This window comes from Schistocerca nitens, chromosome 7 (genome assembly GCF_023898315.1).
Source record: "Schistocerca nitens isolate TAMUIC-IGC-003100 chromosome 7, iqSchNite1.1, whole genome shotgun sequence".
Taxonomy (NCBI): domain Eukaryota; kingdom Metazoa; phylum Arthropoda; class Insecta; order Orthoptera; family Acrididae; genus Schistocerca; species Schistocerca nitens.
The window spans coordinates 364,881,991-364,904,058 of record NC_064620.1 but is presented as its reverse complement, the minus strand read 5'-3'; the positions used below and the strand labels follow the sequence as shown (position 1 = coordinate 364,904,058).

The window sequence follows — 22,068 nt, the reverse complement described above, 5'->3', positions numbered from 1 at the left end:
AAAAGCACTGCGGTCAGCTGAACTACTGAATCTATTACACATCATTTTACAAAGTGATACAGTGTTTCACACCAAAGAGTAACAATGTATGGAAGGTTATCAATAAGTATGTAAAAATGTATGAGAAAGTATTTCGTGTGTTACCTCATCAGCACTACGAACTAACTTGATAATGTAATGATTGTCAAGGCCTGTAAAATACTCATCATAATGTCAATACCACATTCGGTCAGTGAGAATTTGTGTCATCTAACCAGAAACTAAGAATGATGAATGGGGAAAGCTGGAGATGATTTTGGTGAATATGCTACATTAGCCAATAATTTGTGTTCCAATTGTAGCAATTTGGCTCTTGTGGGAAAAAAGTGTCACCTAGCATACTCAGCACACAGCTGAACATTAAAAATGCAAATATTAGTTCATAAGGTCAAGGAGAGTTGTACAGTTGGCCCTTGTTATTGTTCAACTTTTTTTTTTTTTTAAATTAAGAGACATTTTTTCTTTCAAACATGTTTTACTCTTTTCAAAATCCATTCAGTATCTCAAAAAATGTTATGATCAATCTATGTTTCCATCTATAATCATGAAGTAACACCACAAACTGTGATACATATTGCTTCAAATTCTGGTCAAAAGCAGAAATTGTGACACATGTTACACACAAAAGTTTATTATCATTATTCTTTTCTGCATGACACTGTACACAAAAATCTAAAAGCATGTCAACATTATCTATGATTTGGAAACCTACAGGCAACAATCATCTGAAAGCATACTATCAGTTATTGCAATCACTTTAAGTGGGGTTGATTTTAATTATAAAGAAGCAGGAGGTTTCATCTTTCAATGATCTATCAAATCTGCAAGTAAATCATATTCAACACTGGTTCAGAGTTCCCAGTATATTGTAGTATTTTGCTCTGATCTGCACAGTCGTCTATTTGTTTACAGGGGTATTTAAGCACTATGTAAAAATAATTGTCTTACTCTGTTTGTCATAATCACTGCTCCATCCACTTCAAACATTAACTGCACAATACTATTACAGCTTTTACCAAAAGCTGTTCGGATATTATTGTCGTATAAACAGACATTAATTTAAGAATGTCCACAGTGTGTATTTTTGTTGTTCTGTAACTATTTGAGATTTCATAGGGGTAGTAATTCATGTCAGTTTGTGGTTTTGAAAATGAAATCAGCTCTGTGCTGACAATATGTCATAGCTTTTGGTGAATGCTGTGTAATTTTCTATGTGTAATAGTGTTAATTCTCTTACTTCATATAGCAATAATCACAAGTGTGTAAATGAATGAAATAAAAGACGAAATACAGAGTAATGATCACTTTTGTGGAAAGCAAATACAAAATGGCTAATGACAAGTGGCTGGTGGAGAGAGGTTGCACAGGGAATACAAGGATGGATAAGTTTAGAAGCAGTGCAACAGGTAATGAAAATGACTGTACAACATGGATGAAATTGTACAAAACAGAGGAAAAAAATCCATGAAGCAGAGGGATGCTGAATAAGAAGATTACCTACAATAACCAAGAGTCCTGGGGGGACAGTAGCACAGTCTTTGTTTTCATTATTAAAGCACTCAGTTGATACAATATAACAAGGAAGAATATTAGATAACAGGCAGTTTAAGGGAATATAAAAGTTACTGTAGAATGTAAATAATTTAGAGGTAACAAGACCACTCACTGAATAGTAAAAGTATTGAGTCATCGATGAAAGCTAGCATGTTTTCTTTTTCTTTTGCCAATGACCCAATGCTTCTATGTTCAGTGAGTGGTCTCCTTTGTTCCTTTTTACTGAGAAATTTAGTTCTCTTAATCCACCCTGACATACGTTTCTGCAGTATACAAGAAGCCCTGCAGATAGGCGACTAGTGTGAGTTTTGGTGTTCTCGTAAAGATTAAGTCATTTTAGATTATAACAACATTTAGTTTAGTATTAGTTATGTGGTAAATAGATGTATTAGTGAGCTTTTTAAGCATACCATAAAAGGTTTCATTTTTCTTTACGTAATATAGCAGAAAACGCGAAAAGATCGTGGTCGGGTTTTAGTCGTATTTTCTGTTTATGTTTTGTCGCGCAAATGTATAGAATTTTGTTTAATTGTTCCTTGCTCTCTCCAGCACTTGCAACTGTAACATACTTCTTCATTATCTAACTCACACTTCCAAAAAGTAGTGTAAAGTTTAAGTTGTTTTTTTCAGAAACTTTGCACTGTTGTTTTTGTTTACATACAGTTGCGTATACACCAAATTTGTGGAATCATATTTTCATGTTTATCTGTAATTTAACTGACTTATTCTTAATACACTATTATGTTTACCATGAGTGAAAAGTTCTTGACCTACCACAGAATTGTTAGATCGGTCCTTTGGTGTGATGGGTGCTGCAGATTTTTCCATGTGGGTGACTGTAGTGGCGTGGGAGTAGGGGAAGTAAATGACACTCATCAGTGGTTTTGTACGATATGTAGTAGAGACAGGAAGATACTAGAACAGGAGGGTAAAATTTCCGCTCTTCAGGCTGAGTTAGACAAGGCCAGGGGGTATTTTGACAAATTAAGGAGGGAGAAGGGTAAAGAGAGGTGGGGAGTGGCAACATGCAACAGGAGGAACAGGCCTAGAACTTTGCCTGACAGCTATGTGGTGAATGTGGAAAATAGACTTGACCTGTTGCTTCAGTTACAAGTTGGTGAGCCTCAAGCAGGTGTAGACAGGGCACAACAAACCTTAAGAAGCAAATTGAAAAGTAAGAATGTAGGGAAATCAGCAAAGAGAAAGAAAGTGTTGTTGTTAGGTGGTTCCCATTAAAGAGGTTTTGGCCAACTTTTGCAGGATGAACTAGGATCAGAATACCAGGTCACAATTTTTTTTAAACCTAGTGCTGGAGCAGGTGACAGACGATTTAGGGTCACTTTGCAAAGATTTCACTAAGGAAGACACCGTGGTTATAGTGGGTGGGCCAGGTAATAGTACTGACAGGGATAGTGGGTACAGTATAGAGTGTGACCTGGCAAAGATTGCATCAGCATCGAAGCATACCAGCATTGAGCTTGCATTTGTTCTTGGGCGCCATGACCGACCTCATTCGAACTCTTCTGTCAAGAGCGTTACTTTGTAGAATGAATGGCTGCTTATGTTGGGTGCAGGTTCACACATTGGTGTGGTTCCTGTTGATTATCTCAATAGGTGGGATTATACTAGGCATGGCCTTCACCTCAACAGGAAATGGAAGGGTTCAGAAAAGACCCTTTTTTAGGGTAGGGAGGACAGAAAGAAACCAAGTTTTAAGAGAGGCTAGGATTGAGACAAACCTTCAGTTTGAGAAAGAAACCAAAAAACATAATTCTAGCTTATTACATCAGCATAAATAGCTGTTGGTCAAGAATTTTCAATAATCTGGAGTAATTTCAACTCTACCTAATTTTAACTCAGTCAATGTGAAATGTCAGCTATCTTTATTGCATCAAAATATTTGATGACTGAGAAATAAAATTAAGGAATTAATTAATGGCATAGATGAATTAGAGTCCTCAAACCCAGCTGACATAATCTGCCTCCCTGAACATCATGTGACTACTGTTATTGAACTTTTAAGTGTTACAGGATTTAGATTAGCATCTCACTTTTGTAGAGCAGAAATGGCGAAAGGAGGAGTTGCCACATTCATTAGGAACTGTCATAAATTTAAGAACATAGACATTCATAAATTTTGCCTAGAGCAACATATGGAAGCATTTGCAACAGAAGTAGAATTTCATGTAAAATCCTTCATAATATTAAGTGTATATCAAGCACCTGCAGGTAACTTTAATTTGTTCATAAATCACCTTGAAGCTGTACTGGCCCGTTTAACAACCAAAAACAAATAAATAGTGGTTGCCGGTGACTTCAATGTAGATTTCCTTAAAGACTCTCCCAATAAGAACTTATTTGAGTTAGTAACACTATTATTTAATGTCATTCCCACTGTAAAGTTCCCAACTAGGGTAGCCAATTGCTCACAAACAGCCATTGATAATATCGTTATAGAACAGTCTAATGAACAAAATTATATTACAAAACCAGTAGTCAATGGCCCCTTAGACCATGACATGCAGTTCCTTCTGTTAAATGTTAATACTGGACAGGATATAAAATCTGTTAAATCTGAAGTCAAGAGGGTAATAAATAAGCAAAAAATTGATTATTTTAGGACACTCCTCAGAGACATTGACTAGAGTGAATGAAAAATATAACACTTTTGCTAATAAAGTGCTTACCTTATTTGAACACTGTCTTCCCCCAAAGCTAAGCAAGGTTAGAGCAAAGTCTACAAAGAAGCCATGGATTACTCAATGAATAGAGGTATCATGTAAAACAAAAAACTGTTCTGAGGTTGATGCTATAGCACATTACAAGAAATACTGCAAAATATTAAACACTGTAACACGGACATCAAAGCAAATATATAACAAGTAAAAGATAGTCATATCAGGTAGCAAAATAAAGACAATATGGGATATAGTGAAGGAGGAGACCAGTAGAGCCAGACATGTTGTTGTTGTTGTGGTCTTCAGTCCTGAGACTGGTTTGATGCAGCTCTCCATGCTACTCTATCCTGTGCAAGCTTCTTCATCTCCCAGTACCTACTGCAACCTACATCCTTCTGAATCTGCTTAGTGTATTCATCTCTTGGTCTCCCTCTACGATTTTTACCCTCCACGCTGCCCTCCAATGTTAAATTTGTGATCCCTTGATGCCTCAAAACATGTCCTACCAACCGATCCCTTCTTCTAGTCAAGTTGTGCCACAAACTTCTCTTCTCCCCAATCCTATTCAATACCTCCTCATTAGTTACGTGATCTACCCACCTTATCTTCAGCATTCTTCTGTAGCACCACATTTCAAAAGCTTCTATTCTCTTCTTGTCCAAACTGGTTATCGTCCATGTTTCACTTCCATACATGGCTACACTCCATACAAATACTTTCAGAAACGACTCCCTGACACTTAAATCTATATTCGACGTTAACAAATTTCTCTTCTTCAGAAACGATTTCCTTGCCATTGCCAGTCTACATTTTATATCCTCTCTACTTCGACCATCATCAGTTATTTTACTCCCTAAATAGCAAAACTCCTTTACTACTTTAAGTGTCTCATTTCCTAATCTAACTCCCTCAGCATCACCCGATTTAATTTGACTACATTCCATTATCCTCATTTTGCTTTTGTTGATGTTCATATTATATCCTCCTTTCAAGACACTGTCCATTCCGTTCAACCGCTCTTCCAAGTCCTTTGCTGTCTCTGACAAAATTACAATGTCATCGGCGAACCTCAAAGTTTTTACTTCTTCTCCATGGATTTTAATACCTACTCCGAATTTTTCTTTTGTTTCCTTTACTGCTTGCTCAATATACAGATTGAATAACATCATGGAGAGGCTACAACCCTGTCTCACTCCTTTCCCAACCACTGCTTCCCTTTCATGCCCCTCGACTCTTATAACTGCCATCTGGTTTCTGTACAAATTGTAAATAGCCTTTCGCTCCCTGTATTTTCCCCCTGCCACCTTCAGAATTTGAAAGAGAGTATTCCAGTTAACATTGTCAAAAGCTTTCTCTAAGTCTACAAATGCTAGAAACGTAGGTTTGCCTTTTCTTAATCTTTCTTCTAAGATAAGTCGTAAGGTTAGTATTGCCTCACGTGTTCCAACCTTTCTACGGAATCCAAACTGATCTTCCCCGAGGTCCGCTTCTACCAGTTTTTCCATTCGAGAGCCAGACATGAGGAGGGGAAAATAGCATTAAGAGTAAATGATACATTGGTGGCAGATATGTATAGTGTTCCAGAACTTTTTAACAAACATTTGACAACTGTTACTGGAAAGATGGGGTTGTCAAGTTTTGTAGATGCTGCCATGGGATACCTCAGACCAGACATTTCAAGTAACTTCCATAATATGAATGTAACCTTCACTACCCCAGCAGAAGTAATGTCCATCATGAAATCTTTAAAATCAAAAACATCTAGTGAGTATGATGAAGTATCAACAAAGTTAATTAATGAATATGATTCAGAGTTAAGTAACATACTAAACTATCTGTGTAACTAGTCGTTTATCAGAGGAATATTTCCTGAATGGTTGAAATATGCTGAAGTTAAGCCACTGTTTATAAAGGGAGATAAAAAATGTGTAATTTCACTTTTGACAGCATTCTCAAAAACTTTAGAAATGGTAATGTAAAATCAGCTTTATAACCATCTTATCACAAATACCATACTGTCAAAGTTGCAGTTCGGATTTCTAAAGGGTTCTGATATTGAGAGGGCTATCTATGCTTACAGTGAAAATGTACTTAATTCACTAGACAAAAAATTGCAGGCAACTGGTATATTTTGTGATCTGTCAAAGGCATTTGACTGTGTAAATCACAATATCCTTTTAAGTAAATTAGAATATTATGGTGTACCACAAAATGCTGCAAAATGGTTCAAATCTTATATATCTGGCAGGAAACAAAGGGTGTTATTAGGAAAGAGACATGTATTAAGCTATCAGGCATCATCCAACTGGGAACTAATTACATGTGGAGTCCCACAAGCTTTCATCTTAGGGCCCATACCTTTTCTCGTGTATATCAATGACCTTTCATCAGTAACATTACCAGATGCCACAGTTTTTTTTTTTTTTTTTTTTTTTTTTTTGCTCATGATACAAACATTGCAATAAGTAGCAAATCAATTGCAGTCTTAGAAAGATTGGCTAATAAAATATTTGTGGACATTAATCACTGATTCCTAGCCAGTTCTTTGTTACTAAACTTTGAGAAAACACACTACATGTAGTTCAGAACTTGTAAGGGGTGTTCCACGAGTATGTGCCTAACATACGATGACAAGCAGACAGGAGAAGTGGACACACAGAGTTAAATTCTTGGGATTACAGCTTGATAATAAATTCAACTTGGAGGAGCACACCCACACCACAGAACTGCTGAAGCATTTAAACAAATCTATATTTGCAATGCGAATTCTGTCAGACATAGGAGATATAAAAATGAAAAAGCTGGCATACTATGGTTACTTTCACTCCATAATGTCATATGGGATTATTTTTTGGGGTAATTCATCAAGCCAAGCTAAAGTTTTCTGGGCACAAAAACATGCAATAAGAGTTTTATGTGGTGTAACTCAAGAACATCCTGCAGAATCCTGTTTAGGGAACTAGGGATACTAACTACTACTTCCTAATATATTTATTCTTTAATGAAATTTGTCATTAAAAATATATCACTTTTTGAAACCAACAGCTCAGTTCATGGAATCAACACTAGAAATAAGAATAATCTTCACACAGATTTAAAGTCACTTAGTCTTGTACAAAAAGGTGTGCATTATTCAGGAACACACTTTTTCAATAACTTGCCAGCAGCCATAAACAGCTTAACAACGAATGAAATTCAGTTTAAGAGAAGCCTAAAGGATTTACTGGTGGCCAACTCCTTCATACTCCTTTGATTAATTTCTCAGTAGAACCAACTGTAGTAGTTCAATTACATGTTTATTACCTTATAAATAAAATACATTTTTTTTTAATTTTAAATTCAGAGCGTTAATGTGATCTTAGTGAGTGAGTGTTGTAAAATGATCCTTTCATATAGTGTTCATAAAAAAAAATTACGATCATTCCACTTGGGATGTATGGAAGGTACATTAGCTTATTTGATTTAGTTGTAAATATTTGTCAGGTATTATAGCTTTTCTGACATGTTCTACATACTGGAGGACCTCCTCACTATGGATCGATTGGAATGAAAGTAAATCTAATCTGACAGAAGATCTCAGTAGGAAGGGAGCAAACTAGAGAATTTACTCTCATTATGAGCACGGGGATGGGACAGGGCAGGGGATGAAGGCAACATTTTCATACCATCTTTATTGCCCCACTTTCAGCCTATTAGCCGTATAAATGATGAATAAATACTCACCACACCAATTCCTTCAAATGCATATATGGCAGTTCCAAAGTAAAGGGGCAGTTGTTTCCATGTAGCAAAGGCTTTGACAGATGATGTTCTAGGTAGCCCTTGTAGCATGTAGAAGAATGTAATTCCCAGGCCAGTCACAGTAACAATGGCAGCAAACAATGATATTGGTGTGAGGTACTTCAAGTTCTTCACCCAGTTTAGAAATATCATGGGAATCAATAATAGTAGAAGATATGCATCAATTCCTAGATGCCACTTGAAGTAATATGACATAACCTGAAACAAATTATTTAATTCATCAGTAAGAGTAAAAGAATGTACTACTTAGACTGTTTCTAAAGCGGTATCTTAAATTTGAAATACTTTACAACATAATTTTTGATAATACATATCCCTCATATTTCTGTAGCAAACAACGAAAGAGGTTACAACATTATCACTTTAATTTTTAGATCTTTTGAAATTGTTAACTGCTACACAAAGAAAAATAATGACCACTACACAGTTTAAAAAACATTAGAAATTAGTTATGAATATAATAGAGGGAAACATTCCACGTGGGAAAAATATATCTAAAAACAAAGATGATGTGACTTACCGAACGAAAGTGCTGGCAGGTCGATAGACACACAAACAAACAAAAACATACACACGAAATTCAAGCTTTCGCAAACAATGGTTGCTTCATCAGGAAAGAGGGAAGGAGAGGGAAAGATGAAAGGATGTGGGTTTTAAGGGAGATGGTAAGGAGTCATTCCAATCCCGGGAGCGGAAAGACTTACCTTAGGGGGAAAAAAGGACAGGTATACACTCGCACACACACACATATCCATCCGCACATACATTAGTTAGTTACATGTTCCATTGATCAGTCTCGCAGTTACCATTACTATGAAATGCACACAAGACTAAAAAAAAAACTTAAAATTTTAATTACCTACCCCACTCCCTTAAGTGGCACAAAATGCATATATTATACATATAGATTTATTTATTTCTATTCAAGAATTCATCTATTGTATAAAAGGGGTTGTCTAGGAGATATGATTTCAATTTATTTTTGAAACTATTGCTGCTGTCTGTTAGACATTTTATTTCATGTGGTAATTTATCTAAAAGTTTTACAGCAGCATATTATACCCCTTTCTGTGCCAAAGATACGTTAAGTAGAGCACAGTGTAAGTCTTTCTTTCTCTCTGGTATTATAATCATGAATGTCACTGTTGTTTTTACACTGGTCCATATTGCTGAGAACAAATTTAATTACTGATGAAATGTACTATGAGGCTGTTGAAAGAATTCCTAACCTTTTAAACAAATGTCTACAAGGTGTGCAACTATGAGCCCCATAAACTATTCTAACCACTTTCTTTTGAGCAATGAATACTTTTTGCCTGAGTGCTGAATTACCCAAAATATTATTCTGTAAGACATCAGAGAGTGAAAGTTGCAAAGTTAAAGACTACTATACATTTTAGCTTTCAGCAAAAAGGCCTCCCCCTGAAGTAGAAAACACACACGTATGTGCAGACGCACAAGCACGCATGTACGTGCACACACACACACTTTTGACCACTGTGTCTGGCTGCTGTGGCCTCAGCGGCCAGAGACAGTGATCATTCGTGTGTGAGTTGTGTTTGTGTGGACTGTGTGTGTTTTTTACTTCAGAAGAGATAATGATGTAAATAAAAGCAGGTAAAGACTTCATGTAGTGTGAGGATAATATGCGCAGCTCTTACTTACATCTCTCAAATTGGCTGCCACAAATACAAAGTATACACAGCAGAACCCAAGTTGTGTTATACACAGAAAAACGTTTATCATAACTTTGGCATAGCTTGAGTACTTCCGAAGAGGTTGTGGTCCTGTTTGGAATGAAGTTTCAACTACATCAGAAAATCCCAGTGATGGTACTTGATTCCTTCTGCACAGTTCATGAGAGCATTTCACCTGCAGAAAAATGTTTATTTGTAAAACATTCCTTACATGAAATATCTCCATCTAAGGAGAGTTTTAAACTATAGCAGATAAGAATATTCTAAGACAATTATGAGCTGTCCAAATAGTCTGAAGCCTGATTGCAGTATTATTTATCTGTGCATACGTTTACTCCTGACCTGGATAAAATAAGACAATTGATGGAGTGGCCCAAAGTGAATTCTTTGGGGTAGGAAACCACAGGACATAAGTCTCTGAAAGTTGTGTGGCATAGTCAGGAGTGGAGACCAAGACAACTGAAAAATTGTACCATCCAAAATTATGAGATAAAACACTGCTCCCCCTCCAAAACCACAGTTTCATTTTTACACTGTACATACACAGTAAACACAATGGATTAAATGGACCAGTATAATCTACTGGCTTGTATTATTGCCAGATCCGACAGCCCCCTTTTCTATGGGACTAGAGCAACCCATTTAAACATTAGTGTAAAAAACCCAATTTGAAATCAAGAAACACATGCTTGCTACTGTAACCGGAGCTTACATTTGTCATAAATGTCATGCCATATAAATGACTGAGGCAGATTTTCAGACACAGCCATGATACAAACTTGAAGGTTGGTGGTCAAGCACTTCAAACTAAAGCAGGGTACACTATTATGACTGGTTGGTACAATTATTCTGCCACCCTGTTGTCTCCTGTTTGCTGTGGTACATCAGCACCAAATGCTTACGTGTATCTTATGTAGCCCACTTCATCTCATTCCAGTTAATAATAGGTATAGTCAGTGAATTACTACTCTCAAACACAAAGAGTACCTCCCTGAAATGAATAAGGTGGCAATATTTTCTTTGGGAGATGATTCTTAACATGAAGTAGTGCCACAAGAATAAAAATAGAAAACAGTTATTACAAGAATTGTTCTCAAAGACAAAAACACTTACCAACACGTGCATACAGTGAGTGCAGATCACCCCCATCAAGAGAGTCCCAATTGTTCCCACAACAAGCCCAGCATTCCTAAATGCATCTGGCATAGCTAAAATTCCAGTGCCTATATTTCCCTTCAATAAGTGAATCATTGTATCCAAATTACTGAAACAATAAAAATATATATAACAGATAATAAATGCCAAAGTAAGTTATACCAAATCAAATGACATACAGTACAATAAATAGAGCAGAATTTGTTCTAAACATTAAAAATGATATCTGTGAAATATTTAAAGTTTGTATGTACTATAAAAATAAAGTTTCTCAGCTGAAAAATGTCCACAGTTACAATGGAAGCAAGTATAACAATCAACTACATCAATCAACAGTCTCCTGTACTAATGTGCAGTGGAACAAAACATAAATTATATTCATCTATGTGTGACACTCCAAAAGCATTTCTTTACACCTTTTCAGTGCACACAGAAGCTGATCTGTGCATAGAGAGAGAAGTACCACACAATCTGGTCAATTATATTTTTAGTAGATCATGTACTAATGCCACACAGTCTCATGCAATAGCAGTCTGAAGCTGAAACGATATCCTCAAGAGAAGAAACTCTCAAATCCATTAATGTGGCAACAATCCAGTCGAATCAGTTTTCATTCTGAATCTCAGGATTATACAAAAGTCAGATTGTTTATACTGTATCTTAATGGCTAGCATAATGCCTGTATCAGTTGAAATTATGTTAAAAAAAAAATACTGCTTAGACGTCACAACCAGCACAAAGATACGTTCCTAGGTATCTGTGAAAACTGTACAACTATCAGCGATATCCAACTCCATTTGAGGTATACGAGTTCATGTAGTTACTCTTTGATTTCAAGTAAACATTTAATCATTTTCCTGGTACTTATGATCAAGTATTTTCATAAGGGGCTAAACAGATACTCACAGTCCAGACATGTTCAGATTGAAGGCCAGTGCTCACATGTTTGTTAAGGTGTAAGGCGGGTTAAATGATGTCACATTACCACCAAATTTCACCACAATTCTGCCCAACACCACCATGGACATGTCACTCCATGAGATGGCTGTCACACTTCTCATTACCCATATCTCACCCCTTCTCTTGAAACCATACGGTTTTGTTATGGATGGGTGAGGAAATCATTTTGGACACCCCACTGCCCAGAAGCAACATAAAACGGTTTCAGGTACCATAAAGGTCATGAATAAAACGATTCCTTCCCTTGGAGCATTCATTTTCGCACATCCTGGGGTCATAGATGAAAGTTTGCTGTGTGACATGCAACAGCACAACTTTCTTGGCAACGTTTGACACTGCTGTCACCTCCCAGACAATTCAACCCTTCTCTGAAGACATCACAGTGTTGTTCCCTCTCTGACTGTGATCTCACCCGTTTGGAGTGAAGTGTGTCACAATTTTTTGATCTTGTATACAGGGTGGAACCACTAGGGACCACTCAAAATCATCTGACAATGTTTGAACATGATTCAAAGTGGAAACCAGTGTTTATGCTTTCTCATTCTTCTTTTTATGCGGTCTGTTGTGAACGGGGAGGGGGGGGGGGGGGGGGTGATCTTTATACATTTATGAATAAAATGTGAATGGTCCCTCTAAGATCCCCCCAGTTCGGCAACAGCCTCGGTGCCACTCATGAACCATTCTTCGGCACTTTACAAAAGTCTCTGCACAAAGATACCCATTCACTTATCACTATTCACTGGCAGGACAGGCAACCCTCTTGACACCACCACCTGCTAGCCACATGCAAAATTAGAAGAGCTTTGAAAGGGATGCCTATACTGTACAGGAATAGCAATCCATGGATGGGTGTGTCTGTACAGAGACACTTTCCTAATCCCCAAAGAATGTGCAAAGGTGACATCGAGGATGTAGCCAAACTGCCAAACTGTGGGGGTCTCAGTGAGACCCTTTGTCATTTTATTCATGGAAGTGTCAATGTCACACCTCTCTGTGAAAGGAGGTACGAAGAAGCATAAAACACCCTTTCCTGTTTTGAATCTTGTTATATTTCGACAAATGGTTTTGAACTGTCGTTTGGTGGTTGCACCCCATATACCAGAGCAAAGACATTGTCACACTACACTCCAAAGGGGTGAGGTCATGTTCAAGGGGGATGCAGGGCCATGAAGTCCTAACAGAAAGGTTGAATCATCCGGAACAAGGTTGTCAATAACTTAGTCTCATAGCTCGTAGCAATGCAGACTGTCATTTTTTACCAATAAATGTGCATAAATGAACATACCTAGGAGAGGGGTGTTTTCACTCAAGATCTTCAAGGTACCTCCAGAGCCCTTTTCGTATCTATTCTGAGCAGGGGTGTGTCTGACATGTTTTCCTCAGCCACTTATTAGAAAAAACGTTGATTTCAACTCTACATGCTGTGGTTCTGACTGCCATCACATAGTTGTCAAGAGAAGAGGCAAGATGGGGTACAAGCAAGTGTGACACACCTCCCTAGGTGTTACATGTCCACAGTGGCACTGGGCAGAATTGTGGTGTAATTTGGTGAGAATGTGAATTCATTAACCAACCTTACACCTCATAGACATATACTTCTGAGCACTGTCCTTTTCACTGGGCCTTGTGTTGTAATTTGGTGAGAATGTGAATTCATTAACCAACCTTACACCTCATAGACATATACTTCTGAGCACTGTCATTTTCACTGAACATGTCAACACCTTGCTGCTTGAAGTGTCATGGAGGCCAAGGGTGTGATGTCACAGATTGCCATACTTTTGCACTATTCAGAGGAATGGTGTAGACACCTTTGAGCCAAATTTTTAACTTCCTGCATAGCAACAGGAGTAAATGACGAGTTTCATAAAAGTGATCCTTTCATTTTTTTGTGCCAAGGAAAACATTTCACACACACCCCTGCTCAGAATTGACACAAAAAGGCCTCTGGAAGAGCCATGAAAGGCTTGAACGAAAATACCCCTTCCCAAAATTCACAAATGGGCACATTCTTACTCTACTGTCAGCATACTGGTATTTGGCTGAGAAGATCTGGTAGCTAAGCAATGGCCCAGCCTATTTGCTTGTGGAGGGAGTGAATATATACGTGATGGACAGCAATAAAACTGAGAAACTGCAGGGATGGATTCCTGACTGGAAACAGAGGAAAACAGGTCCTATGAACACGTGTCTGGAAATGCATTGTTGCCACAGTAGATGGCACTGACAAATGAAAGTTCCTCTGACCAAAGCCATGTGTTCCTTGTGTGCTGTATGCTTTTTGATTGATACAGTGTACTGTAAGCAGCAGTACAATCCGGTATTCATGTTGGGAACAAACCGAGATGGTGCTTCTGTACGGCCAAGCAGATAGAAACAGTCGAGAGGGACAATGCTATACTAAAACAAGTAGCCTCATAAACACCAACTACATAACACAACTTTTCAAGCCCTTTTTGGGCGTTTGTGTGATCATGGATCCTTTCAGACAGACAAATGTGCAGGGAGGCAGGGGAATGTGAGTACACCAGATTTGGAGGACCAGGTTCTGCCTCTTGACCATTCCATCTGCTTGGTCATAAATAAACACCATCTCAGTTTGTTCTTGACATGAATACTAGACCATTCTGCTGCTTACAGTACGCTGTGTCAATCACACAGCCTGCAACATGCAAGGAACATGCGGCACGTGGTCAGAGGAATTTTCATTCGTCAGCACCATCTGCCCTCCATTTCCAGTCAAGAATCCATCCCTGCGGTTTGTCACTTTTATTAATGTTCCCCTTCTACATTTTGTTGTGTGTGTGTGTGTGTGTGTGTGTGTGTGTGTGTGTGTGTGTGTGTGTGTGTGTGTGTAACATTCTGAAACCTATAAAAAATCATTATCATCTTATATACAGTCTGCAAGACAATTCTTAAAACACGTATGAGTTTTGCCTCAGCGTGTGATCGCTAAAATACCTAAAAAGTTCTTGAGAAAATATTGGTAGTGCTTCACTCTCTGAGATTCAGATATTTTTGAGGTAACTGACTTTTTGTAGTTTTGTACAAGAATATTTTCTTAAACAGAGTCATTACTAGTCCAGTAGTAGTAGAAGGAACAGTAAGAGTAGTATTTTGAAGTGACTGAGTTTTATAGTGTTTTTAGTTTTAATGGTAATGTACACAATGTACCCATTTTACAGTCTGTGTTCTTCATTGGTGCTTAGGAGCATTATGAAAAAATAAATTGAAAAAGAGTAGTTTGAACTCCTGGCATTTAGTATACAAGGAATTATTCATACTGTCCCAGAGTATTAGATTTTAGTGGCAACTGTTTCCCATAGCAAATAGCTGAATACAGTGCAACATAGCATGAGTAAAACAAGTTTGGATTACAGAAATCCTCACCCCATTTTGTCAGCAGTTGACGGCTGCTCTTAAATTCTTCATCATTTTATGAATCACCATATAAAAGTAACCCTATGTTATTCCACACCTTGTCTTATGATATCCTTCTTAGATTTTATCTTTGGTAGTCATCAAAAACACTGAGCATTCTGAACAATTAAAACTATGTTCCACACATTGTCAATCATTCTCACAAGATACTGTGTTTAAGCAATGACAGATATAATCTGGTAATCGGTAATTGTATGCTACCAACTAATCTCACCTTGCCAAATGGTTCAAATGACTCTGAGCACTATGGGACTTAACTTTTGACGTCATCAGTCCCCTAGAACTTTCAACTACTTAAACCTAACTAACCTAAGGACATCACACACATCCATGCCCGAGGCAGGATTCGAACCTGCGACCGTAACGGTGGCGCGGTTCCAGACTGTAGCACCTAGAACCGCTTGGCCACTCTGGGCGGCCTCACCTTGCCAATCAAATCTTGGGACATAAATTTCTGCAGTATCCAGGATTTCAACTGCCTACCTCCAGATCAAGCAGTACTGAATCATCATTTTTTACGAACATCAGTCTCGGAATTGGATGTGTGAATCAGAAAGCAGCACTTTTTTTTTGTGTATGATGGTTCACTTTCTAATCTAATGTGGTATACGGGTAATGGGAGACTCATACTTACGAGGTGGGGTGTTCCAGATCCCTCTGCAGCAGTGGGTCATAGTCCCCATCGCCAAGTGTTGGCTCCAGTGGTGGCTTGCCGCCACCTGTGCCTACTGGGCTGCTGATGCCACCATCTGCCTCCATCTGGCCAGGCAAGTGGACCAGCACGCTGTCTGGAGAAGCGCGTGGAGGTGGTGGGGGTGCCGCCAGTGCACGTTTCTCATAGCTGTCATTGAGTGGCTCTGTGGTAGGCAGCAGCGGTTGCCGTTCATCTCGGCCCTCCTTCATCTTGGCGCCCACCGGCAACGGTGTTGCGGCGCCCAACTGGATGACACAAGTGCATACATCAGTATCTGTGGATTACTTCACAGACAGAAAACGTTGCAACACTAAAATTGAAGTCAAGCAACCTTTTAATTCACATATCATGCAAATTATAGCATAAATCAATGTGCAGACCTTGGCAAAACAAAAATAACAGCTAGACCAACAATTATACCCTCTATTGCACATGCACTGTTAGAACTTTAACCACGAACAGATGAGGAACTGTTGAAATTAATAATAATAATTACCTGCTGGGTGATAATCTAAAATTAATGCTGTCCTCAATCCAAAGGTTTGACTGAACACCCCACTGTTATACGAGACATACTTTCGCAGATGGTATGCTCTTCCCTTCCTCAAAACTTTGAACTGACTTACCAAGCCAGTATATGTAACCCAACTATTTAACGTGCACTCTGAACCCCATTTTCACATGCACAAATCACTACTGTAACTGAAAGGCCAGTAAGTGGCAGAAAAAAATTTCAGAATCAAGTGAGAACTACAGTTTTGTAGCCTGACACTGAGTCACACAAAGAGTACACTGTACTGCCAAATTATTACATTTATTCCTAACACTATCATCTACAGTACACAGTGGGTGCCATGTTATATGATGTGTGCTCATCAAGTAGGTAAACAAAGGTATTAGCAGACTTTGTATACACATTTTTGGTCACAACCACTGTAGCAGGAAGATCCACTTTATGTGAGGGGTGAAACAGGATGACTGTAAACTTCCAGAGCAAAAGAACAGTGTTCCTGATATTAACAAATTTGTGAACTCTGTTGTGGGAGGGTACTGTGAGTAAACGGTCAATAACCTCTGTGGAAGCCACAGCTCTGTACACAATACTGATTTTCGACCTGTACTTTGATGACGGTGTTAGATGGAGACCAATAATACTTTCCAAAATAACAGTCCACTGACTAAATAAGCCAGGTTCTCTACCCAAACTGTTGGGTGAAATCTACAGTGACTCAGAACTACACAGATGGTGTCAATAAGCATGACAACAATGGTCTACCAACGGAAAACAATTTCTCAATGGCTGATGGATGTAAGTAGTTCAGCAAGACACATATTACATTTCTGGAAAAATACAAACTGGTGAGGGAGCGTTATGGACTGTAGCATGATTTTGTAGCTCTCTCTGGGACCATTACCCCACATGAAAAGTAATCTTAACTGATTTGGTGCAAATTCATCATCAGACATTACATTTACTCTTTTTATGATGATGGTGAATGGGACAGCCCAGAAAAATAATACATCTTACCAAATGGTTGGAAGAGCACAATAAAGGCTTTTGAGTACTTCCTTGTCCTGAAACTGATTTGATCTTACCCCTGTTGAACATCTGTAGGGCACATCATTTGTTGTCTTTGATACATGAATTCGCCACCACAACCATTTAAACAGTTATGGGACGCTTGGTAGTGACCGTAACATCAGATGTGGCGGGATGCTTTGTAGAGATTACGGCTTCATTTATGTTTGGAAACCTATAACAATAATAATTACTTGTACAGCTCAATGACTGGGTGCAAGTGTTTCAATTGATGCCATTTCAGTGATTTACATGTCCCAGTTATTCAACCAGGGGAAGGTAACCTACAGTTTACCGCTGGATCAGAACCACTGGTCAATCTCTAATTCACCGACAGATGAATGCCATGTTAAAAGACAGACTGAAAAATCCATGGCCCCACTGGGATTCCATTCTTTCCAAGTACGTGCTTTGCTGGCAGACCACCAGGCCCAACTTTGGAGGCCTATAAGAAACTGATTAAGTCACTTTCACTTTGCCTAGTTGTTATGTGCTTTGTGAGTAGTGGTTGTTCTGGATACTGGCACATGATGATAATATTTTGACTGGGCAATATATGCTCATTTGAGTCAACTGCTAATATTCAAATGGTCATTTATCATTAAACTGCTGGTTTTTGAGGCTTTCGACTAATCAGTACATTCATTACAACGTAAATAATGGACAACCCGAAGGTAAAAGTGGACAATATTATTTTACTAGCCTAGTCCTATTACCTAAATAGAACCACTTTTTCAAAACCACGTAATTGCCTCCCACTGTGACACATAAGTTTCATATTTGGCTCAAAGGTGCCTACAACTTTCCTCTGTAACAGTGCACAAGCGTTACCCCTGTGACGCCATCCTTGGGCTTGGTGACACTTCAAACAGCAGCGTCCACACATGCGAAAAAAGGCCAGAGGTCAGAAAAAGTTCATGTGAGGCGTTAGATGGATTAATGATGTCACACTGGCAACAAATGTCACCAAAATTCTGCCCAATGCCATTGTGGACGTGTGACACGACGGGATGGTCGTCAGATTCCCTCTTACCCACATTAAACCCCTTCTTTTGATGCCTCCGCAATGGAGGCCACAACCACAACACCAAGTTTTGAAATCACAAGGTTTTCTTATGGCTGGCCAAACAAAACATTTCAGACACACCACTGCTCAGAATCAACATGAAAAGACCTCGGGGTGGCATAAAGGGCGTCAATGAAACCAGCCTTTCCCTTGGGGCGTTGATTCTCACACATTTCACAGTCGAAAACTACAGTTCACAGTGCGACGAGTAACGGGACGTTCTTCACAGTCTTTGACACTGCCGACACACCCCACACAATTCAATCCCTCTCAAAGGACATCGTGGGTCAGAAACCCCATTGAACGTCGTCATACACCTTTGGAGTGCAGTGCACCCGAAATTTTGGTTGCAGTGTAGTGACTGGAGCCATAGGATGAAATTTGAATGTTATCAATCAGCAAAGGGTGGCTATGCTGTTTCAGCCCTCCTGTGATGTGATCGCAGCGGAGGAATGAGGAGGGAGGTGGGGACTGCGACTTTGACGCACGCATGAGCAAAATGGCAAAGTGTCCCTCTAAGACCATCCAGTTCGGTAACACCCTCGGTGCCACCTGCCTCCATTTGTTGAGCACTTTAAACATGTACCTGTACAGACACAACCTGTGATGAGAGTCGTCGTGTACGTGTGCAGAACTGGAGTAGTGTCAAGGAATTGCCTGCCTGCAAGCGCCTAGCTTGTCTCTGTAATGGTATAATTTTAAAGCACACAACAAAGGTGGGTGAGTGAGTGACACCGAGGATCTTGCCACGTCATTCATGCAGGTATCAAGGTCGCATCTATCCATGACGAAACAGGAGGGCCGAAAAAGTATAATTGCTGCTTTGGATCGCGTTCAGACTTCTTTGAATGGATTTGAACAGTCCCACCCTGTACACACACCCCCCCCCACCCCCCGTGAACCATGGACCTTGCCGTTGGTGGGGAGGCTTGCGTGCCTCAGCGATACAGATGGCCGTACTGTAGGTGCAACCACAAGGGAGGGGTATCTGTTGAGAGGCCAGACAAATGTGTGGTTCCTGAAGAGGGGCAGCAGCCTTTTCATTAGTTGCAGGGGCAACAGTATGGATGATTGGCTGATCTCGCCTTGTAACATTAACCAAAATGGCCTTGCTGTGCTGGTACTGCGAACAGCTGAAAGCAAGGGGAAACTACAGCCGTAATTTTTCCCGAGGGCATGCAGCTTTACTGTATGGTTAAATGATAATGGCGTCCTCTTGGGTAAAATATTCCAGAGGTAAAATAGTCCCCCATTCGGATCTCCGGGCGGGGACTACACAAGAGGACGTCATTATCAGGAGAAAGAAAACTGGCGTTCTGCGGATCGGAGCGTGGAACGTCAGATCCCTTAATCGGGCAGGTAGGTTAGAAAACTTAAAAAGGGAAATGGATTGGTTAAAGTTAGATATAGTGGGAATTAGTGAAGTTCGGTGGCAGGAGGAACAAGCCTTTTGGTCAGGTGAATACAGGGTTATAAATACAAAATCAAATAGGGGTAATGCAGGAGTAGCTTTAATAATGAATAGGAAAATAAGAGTGCGGGTAAGCTACTACAAACAGCATAGTGAACGCATTATTGTGGCCAAGATAGACACGAAGCCCACACCTACTACAATAGTACAAGTTTATATGCCAACTACCTCTGCAGATGATGAACAAATTGATGAAATGTATGATGAGATAAAAGAAATTATTCAGGTAGTGAAGGGAGAGGAAAATTTAATAGTCATGGGTGACTGGAATGCGAGAGTAGGAAAAGGGAGAGAAGGAAACATAGTAGGTGAATATGGATTGGGGGAAAGAAATGAAAGAGGAAGCAGTCTGGTAGAATTTTGCACAGAGCACAACTTAATCATAGCTGACACTTGGTTCAAGAATCATAAACGAAGGTTGTACACATGGAAGAATCCTGGAAATACTAGAAGGTATCAGATAGATTATATAATGGTAAGACAGAGATTTAGGAACCAGGTTTTAAATTGTAAGACATTTCCAGGGGCAGATGTGGACTCTGACCACAATCTATTGGTTATGACCTGTAGATTAAAACTGAAGAAACTGCAAAAAGGTGGGAATTTAAGGAGATGGGACCTGGATAAACTGAAAGAACCAGAGGTTGTACAGAGTTTCAGGGAGAGCATAAGGGAACAATTGACAGGAATGGGGGAAAGAGATACAGTAGAAGAAGAATGGGTAGATCTAAAGGATAAAGTAGTGAAGGCAGCAGAGGATCAAGTAGGTAAAAAGACGAGGGCCAGTAGAAATCCTTGGGTAACAGAAGAAATATTGAATTTAATTGATGAAAGGAGAAAATATAAAAATGCAGTAAATGAAGCAGGCAAAAAGGAATACAAACGTCTCAAAAATGAGATCGACAGGAAGTGCAAAATGGCTAATCAGGGATGGCTAGAGGACAAATGTAAGGATGTAGAGGGTTATATCACTAGGGGTAAGATAGATACTGCCTACAGGAAAATTAAAGAGACCTTTGGAGATAAGAGAACCACTTGTATGAATATCAAGAGCTCAGATGGAAACCCAGTTCTAAGCAAAGAAGGGAAAGCAGAAAGGTGGAAGGAGTACATAGATGGTCTATACAAGGGCGACGTACTTGAGGACAATATTCTGGAAATGGAGGAGAATGTAGATGAAGACGAAATGGGAGATACAATACTGCGCGAAGAGTTTGACAGAGCACTGAAAGACCGGAGTCGAAACAAGGCCCCGGGAGTAGACAACATTCCATTAGAACTACTGACGGCCTTGGGAGAGACAGTCCTGACAAAACTCTACCATCTGGTGAGCAAGATGTATGAGACAGGCGAAATACCCCCAGACTTCAAGAAGAATATAATAATTGCAATCCCAAAGAAAGCAGGTGTTGACAGATGTGAAGATTACCGAACAATCAGTTTAATAAGCCACAGCTGCAAAATACTAACGCGAATTCTTTACAGACGAATGGAAAAACTAGTAGAAGCCAACCTTGGGGAAGATCAGTTTGGATTCCGTAGAAATATTGGAACAGGTAAGGCAATACTGACCTTACGACTTATCTTAGAAGAAAGAATAAGGAAAGGCAAACCTAGGTTTCTAGCATTTGTAGACTTAGAGAAAGCTTTTGACAATGTTGACTGGAATACTCTCTCTCAAATTCTAAAGGTGGCAGGGGTAAAATATAGGGAGCGAAAGGCTATTTACAATTTGTACAGAAACCAGATGGCAGTTATAAGAGTCGAGGGACATGAAAGGGAAGCAGCGGTTGGGAAGGGAGTGAGACAGGGTTGTAGCCTCTCCCCGATGTTATTCAATCTGTATATTGAGCAAGCAGTGAAGGAAACAAAAGAAAAATTCGGAGTAGGTATTAAAATCCATGGAGAAGAAGTAAAAACTTTGAGGTTCGCC

General features: G+C 39.2%; 1 protein-coding gene across 9 annotated transcripts in view; it reads right to left on the bottom strand.

The window, feature by feature from the left end:
* The window catches only part of LOC126195282 (proton-coupled amino acid transporter-like protein pathetic), a 269,764-nt gene that overhangs the window by 13,082 nt on the left and 234,614 nt on the right, over positions 1-22,068 (bottom strand). For all 9 annotated transcript variants that reach the window (XM_049933824.1, XM_049933822.1, XM_049933820.1 and 6 more), the window contains 4 exons: positions 15,960-16,264; positions 10,883-11,033; positions 9,738-9,944; positions 7,995-8,270 (listed from right to left, as the gene is read on the bottom strand). In XM_049933824.1, the coding sequence (XP_049789781.1) occupies positions 7,995-8,270; positions 9,738-9,944; positions 10,883-11,033; positions 15,960-16,228 (903 nt within the window). In that variant the 5' untranslated portion in view covers positions 16,229-16,264. The remainder of the gene's footprint in view (positions 1-7,994; positions 8,271-9,737; positions 9,945-10,882; positions 11,034-15,959; positions 16,265-22,068) is intronic.